This window comes from Neovison vison, chromosome 2, assembly GCF_020171115.1.
Source record: "Neovison vison isolate M4711 chromosome 2, ASM_NN_V1, whole genome shotgun sequence".
Classification (NCBI taxonomy): Eukaryota; Metazoa; Chordata; class Mammalia; order Carnivora; family Mustelidae; genus Neogale; species Neogale vison.
The window spans coordinates 58,527,352-58,533,351 of NC_058092.1; the positions used below are offsets into that span (position 1 = coordinate 58,527,352).

Here is a 6,000-nt window from a genome sequence, read left to right on the forward strand (position 1 = left end):
ACTCTGAAAGTTGTCCAATGGCAAAAAACTCTCCATAGGGCTATTTTTTTAAAAAAAAGATTTTATTTATTTGACACAGAGAGAGAGAGAGAGTACAAGCAGGGAGAGCAGCAGGGAGAGGGAGAAGCAGGTCCTGCTGAACAGTGCCAGACGTGGGGCTCGATCCCAGAACCCTGGGATCGTGACCTGAGCCAAGGCAGATGTCCAATGACTAAGCCACCCAGGCGTCCCTCCATAAGGCTATTATAAAGGGGCACCTGGGTGGCTTAGTCTGTTAAAAGTCTGCCTTTGGTTCAGGACATGATTCCAGTGTCCTGGGATAGAGCCCCACATGAGGCTCCCTGCTCCATCCTCTCTCTGTCTGCGGCTCCCCCTGCTTGTAAATAAAAAAATTCAATCTTCAAAAAAAAAGGATACTATAAAGACTAAATGAGAAAATATATATTAAAGAACTTTGTTATAAATTACCATATTACACATTAGAACTTACTTCTGTGCAGGACAGTGTGTCCTAATTAATAGACATATTTGCAGAGGTTGACCATGTACTTGAGTTCCAGCTATGTTCAGTTCCCAGCTTTGCAATTTATACCAAATACGCAACTTTAACAAAGTTTCCCTGCATCTCTAGGTTTCACTTTTCTCACCTTTAAAATAAGGATAAAGCAATCTGCTTTGCAAGGCTATTGTGAGAATAAAATGTGATAATGTAGATAACATTCCGCATAGTGCTGACATTCTCAGTAAATTGTGTTTATGATGATGATAATCATCATCAACACATTATAGAAGGAATCTCTTTGGTGAATATAAAACTAACCTTGTGGTATGATGCAGTATGACTGTATGGTTTTGCTATGTACCTATATGAGTGTATGAATCTGCTATGCACTTATCACGTTATAACAATCCAAATAAAATATATAGCTTATATTTGTTTGGTGACTTAAAATTTATCTTTTAAAGACATTTATCTTCTGTAATGTGAAGGAAAAAATATCCTTAAAACCTAAATAAAAGTATCCAGGTTAGTTAAAATACCAGGAATAAAAGTAATGTAATGCGAAAATTATGCAGCTACCAAGAAAAGGGACTAAAGAAGTAGCATATTAAATATAAGCTACTCTTTCTAGGAGACTTCACAGCAAGAGATGAAAATATATATTTCAGGGGAAAAAACAATTACACTTTCCAGAAGTATGTGAACCACTGGTTACAATCATCAGAAACACCAAAAATACAAGTACCATACAAATATTTGGTATATCAAGGCAATTTAAAAAGTGAAGTTGAGGGAATGAAGGACAAGAGTTTAAGAGATTTAGGATTCTAGTTACTATGAACAGAATTTGTATTTTAACAGACCAACTACTTAACGCTGAATTACAGAATATGGAAGCTCAATAATCCTGTAATTCAGTACCTTCTGTGATTAACCAGGAGGATCAATTGTAAAATACTATCCTATCGTACTTGTCAGTCATATTCATCTAGCTCTTCTTTCAAAGGAAATTAACTCTCAAAAAGAAACTTTCATCTATTTTCACAGATATTCCAAGGGCCCATGAAAAAAAATATATATATATATACACACACACACACATAAATATACACCTACTATGAAAGTCAATTCTTCAAACTCCCTAATAAATGATGAATAACCTGAAACTACAACACACCTTCTAATTCAATATATTTCCCAAAGTGTTAGAATATAATTATCATCAACAAACAATTATTACGCTTGTTGTAACAACAGTAAAATGATTAAATAAGTGTAGGAATGAAAAACTGGTGCAGCAGGTACTTTTTTGTGGATTTGAATTATGATAAATGACAGTAATATTACAATATTGTAAATTCAGATACAAGTGTAGTTGTTAGAGAATTATAAAACCACTAAGAAAAATCTTATTTTTTTTTTTACTCTCCATTTTTGCCCTAATTTTAGATAAGAAGCCTGGAGTCCAATGGAATTAAGGGAGTTTATTCCTCAGGCAAGCATTTCATTAATGTGTTATATTATTTTGAGCAGAGTTGAGTGTGTTCTAATTGAATGTATACAACAGTCATGTTCAGTTAAAAGCAGAGTTAGCAACAATATTTGTCAACTACCCAATTTAAAATGGCTTATTAAATGTTGAAAATATCAGTGTTTCATTTTCATTAATAAATGTACTGTTGCTTATAAATCGACTCAATCATATAATGTTTTTAAAACAAAAGAACCAAAAAAATCAGCTAATGAGTTAAGGTAGAAAGTAGAAATACAGTCCTTGAATAATAAATGATACTCTATTTTGTCATATAGGCTATGATAAAGTTACTATGAAAAATCATAGTACTATTTTTAGTCACAGTCAAGATAAAACATTATTGTTAGCAATTACATAAAACAAACAAACACTCAAAACTCTACTCCCAACAAAATTTTGGCTGCTCTAGTCACTTTTTACTTGCTCTAGGTATCAAATGCCAACAAATTTCTACTGTGGGGCTTTCAGAAACGAAGGCATTCTACATTCTATCTTAAATGCAAAGTGTAGACACTTTGTATCAAACTAAGTTTCATGAAAGCAGAGAAATAGAAACACAGAACCTGATGGCAGGTAGAAATCACAACAACCAGTTGCAGTCAAGTTGGATCTGTACCTGAGTAATGAAGGGAGGTGGGCCATTTACACGTTCAAAATTCGAAATCCCAAGGTGGGAGACGAGGAGAGAAAGAAAAGAAACAGTTGCACAAACAAAGGAAGAAGGGCAGGTTGGATAAGAGACTATTTAAAATTTGTCAAAAACCAATAAGGCCTGACTCAAAGATAAAACAGTTTCTGAAAGGAAACTCTGAAGTGGGCAAAGAGGAAACATTCCTTTGCACCCACAAGAACCAATCCCCTGACCACTGGCATGCTATTACTGAAACGGTCATGATTTACAGGCATTTGGCCCGGGAGATGGGCAAAGGAGAGGAAAGAAAGAACGTTGGAGAGAAGCCTAGAATTCCATTGGCCTGGGGAGGCACACCCTGGGTTCGGGAAGGGAAAGGTGGAGAGGGTCGAGCACTCCTCACCGTGATTATCTTTCTGTCCGATATTGTGCGTGCGGATGAGAGACGACAGTCTCCTCACATCCCCCTTGAAGACGCACTCGTGTACCGGGTAGTGTGCGGGGCAACTGCCTCCATCTGCGACGACAGCAATGGGGTTGGTGCCCGCTAGAAGAGCCGGGGACTGGGTGGTGGTAGTCACGGAGGAACTGTGCAGCGGCAGGGCCGGGACGCCAGGGGGATTGGAGGAGGCCGGAGCTGTCTTCAGCTGCAGCCGGTGGTGATGGTTACTGAAGATCTTATGACAGGCTTTGCTGCCCTTGCCCCTGCCGCCTGTCCCAATCCTGCCTCCCGTGAAGGTGCCGCCGAGGGTAGCCGCCGCTTCCTCATCCCCGGGCTCCAGCAGGTCCCCCTCTTCTTTGCTGGGCTTGTGATCTCTCCGCAGTGAGCGGATCTTCTCCCCGGTCATCGCCGCCAGGGGCAGAGAGGGTATCCGGGAGGCTCACCGCCCGCGACAGAGGCAGCGCTGCGGCGGCGCAAGGCTATTAGAGCGGTGGCCAGGCGCCTCCAGCGCAGCATGTACTCTCAGCGCTCCCCCGAGCCTGGGACAAACGCATCTCCAGGCGGAAGAGCCGGCTCTTGCCTAGGCACTAAGGGACGCGCGCTCGCTGGGGGGAGCTAGAGCTCAGGTGCCCACGACACCAGGATCCCTGTCCCTGCTGCCGCAGCCGCCTGCCTCACACCGAAAAACAGGGCACGGCCATCTTACCCTGACTTCTCTCGCGAGAGCTCCCTCGGGAGGAGGGCGGAAACACCGCGATAAGTGAGGTACCCGCTCCCTCCCTTGCACCTTCCACTCGCGGAGAAGAGCTCAGCGCCGGCGCCTCCCCGGCAGCGTGTTTCCGCCCCAAGCTGAGAATCCGACAGCTCGCGGGAGCCGCGCTTCTTCAGTGCGGACTGAGACCTTTAACCTGTGTTTGAGATATTCGATGCACGTTATAAACGATGACTTAAACCCTCGGACATCTGGGCCTCCCGCAGAGTAATGCAAACTGACGCCACGGCACACAGGATATGATGTCAGTGAGATCATGCACAAGACACTCGTTCAATAAACATTTACTAAGCATCTACTTTGTGCCGTATACCGAGCTAGTAAAATTTTTAAAACGCCACTCCTGGCTCCAAAGGGCTCAACAGAGGAGGAAAGACAAACAGTTGGGTACAGTAGCTCACCGCGCGACGAATATATGGGGATCTGGATTGCACCAAAAAAAAAAAAAAAAAAAAAGACAAATTTTAGTCCTAAAAGTCACCGTAGATTAGGAGCTAACCTTGGAAAACAGACTATTCAGCAAACAAAGACGGGAGGTCACTCAAATTTTAGAGAAATGAATTTCAAGTGGGTGTCACAGTTTCAGGTAAGAGAATGGACGCTAAAGAATGGCATATAATAACTGTGTGACTGGGATGTCACTGGGCTAGTTCCTGGCCAAATTCCACCCATTGTCAAATTCTAAAGAAGCCTAAATCTAAAATCCCTAAAATTTCGACCAAATAACTAACGCTGTGGGGAGCTAGAAGGGAGGAGGGTTAGCGAAGCATCTAGAGGTCTGCCTTCACCCACTTATCTCTCCAAAGTCTGTCCCATTTACACTAACAGTAGCTTCTCTCAAATAGCTTCTTAAACTTTATTGTCAACTCCATTCCCCTGCAAATAAACAAATAACTTGTGGGAACTGTCCTCTCTTCATCCTTCCTCGCACTCAGGTTTTCATTTCCCATCTTTTTCAAATCTATTCAAATCGAACTGTTTCCGCCCTTTCTTCTTCTTCTTCTTCTCCTTCTCCTTCTCCTTCTTCTCCTCCTCCTTTTGTGGATCAAGCATTGCATAACCAGAACCTCAGAGAATCCTACTCAGAAACCAAGAGACTGAACACATGCATACAAAAACATTATTTTGTTCCACGATAGCCAATATTTATTAATTCTAAGACAAGCAGTATGCTTGGCATTTTATATGCTGTTATCTGCAGGTGATATTATTTTTAATCTTCACTTGACAGTTGAAAAACCACCCTAATCCTTCAAAGCTGGAATGTAGCACAATCCAGCCTTATTCTAGAGCTAGAGAGATAGGAAAGGGTCAGTCATGTTAAAAGTTTAGACTTTATCCCACAAGAAATGGGGAATGTTGAATAGGGAAATAGCATGATGAGATTCGTCTTTTAGAAAAGTCACTCACTCTCCCATACTTTAGGGTGGCTGGCTCAGTGGGTTAAAGCTTCTGCCTTCCGCTCAGGTCATGACCACAGGGTCCTGGAATTGAGCCCCACATCTGGCTCTCTGCTCAGCAGGGAGCCTGCTTCCTCCTCTCTCTCTCTGCCTGTCTCTCTGCCTACTTGTGATCTCTGTCTGTCAAATAAATAAATAAATAAAATATTTTTAAAAAAAGGAAAGTATATGTCAAGAATAAAGTACATGGGTGCTCTTCTAGAGACAGACTACTGCATAAATAAAAAAAAATAAGTGTGTTAGTATATGCATGTAAGTCTGACAGAATATATACATTGCACAGAGTGAACACTAGTTATCTTTGGAAGATGAGATTGCTAAATCACATATTTCTTACATTCCTTGAATATTCATTTTTACAAATCAGAAAAAAATTAATTTTTAAAGAAGTATGCAGTAATTTAGATGATGAGAAATTAGGAGAACATGAACCAAGTTAGTAAGAGTGATGTTAGAGGAGGTAAGACTTAAAAAAAACTAGTTTAATTTTGGCATATTGAATTGAAGTTTCTTGTTCACCCAGAAGAAGTTAGATGGTATACAGTTTGAATATTTTGAAATGACCCTAGGAGGCAGGGATCAGAATTAAAATTTAGGAGTTATCATTACACAGTAATTGATACCACAGAAGTCTTTGAGTTTCCCAAGAAAGAATGTGC

The 6,000-nt window shown here is 41.0% G+C and overlaps 1 protein-coding gene across 1 annotated transcript in view; it reads right to left on the bottom strand.

Annotated features, from left to right (window-relative positions):
* Positions 1–3,843, bottom strand: part of ANKRD13C (ankyrin repeat domain 13C) — a 98,128-nt gene extending 94,285 nt beyond the window's left edge. The window contains exon 1 of the mRNA XM_044238455.1: positions 3,071–3,843. Coding sequence (XP_044094390.1) covers positions 3,071–3,515 — 445 coding nt within the window. The 5' untranslated portion in view covers positions 3,516–3,843. The remainder of the gene's footprint in view (positions 1–3,070) is intronic.
* Positions 3,844–6,000: the final 2,157 nt, after the last annotated feature.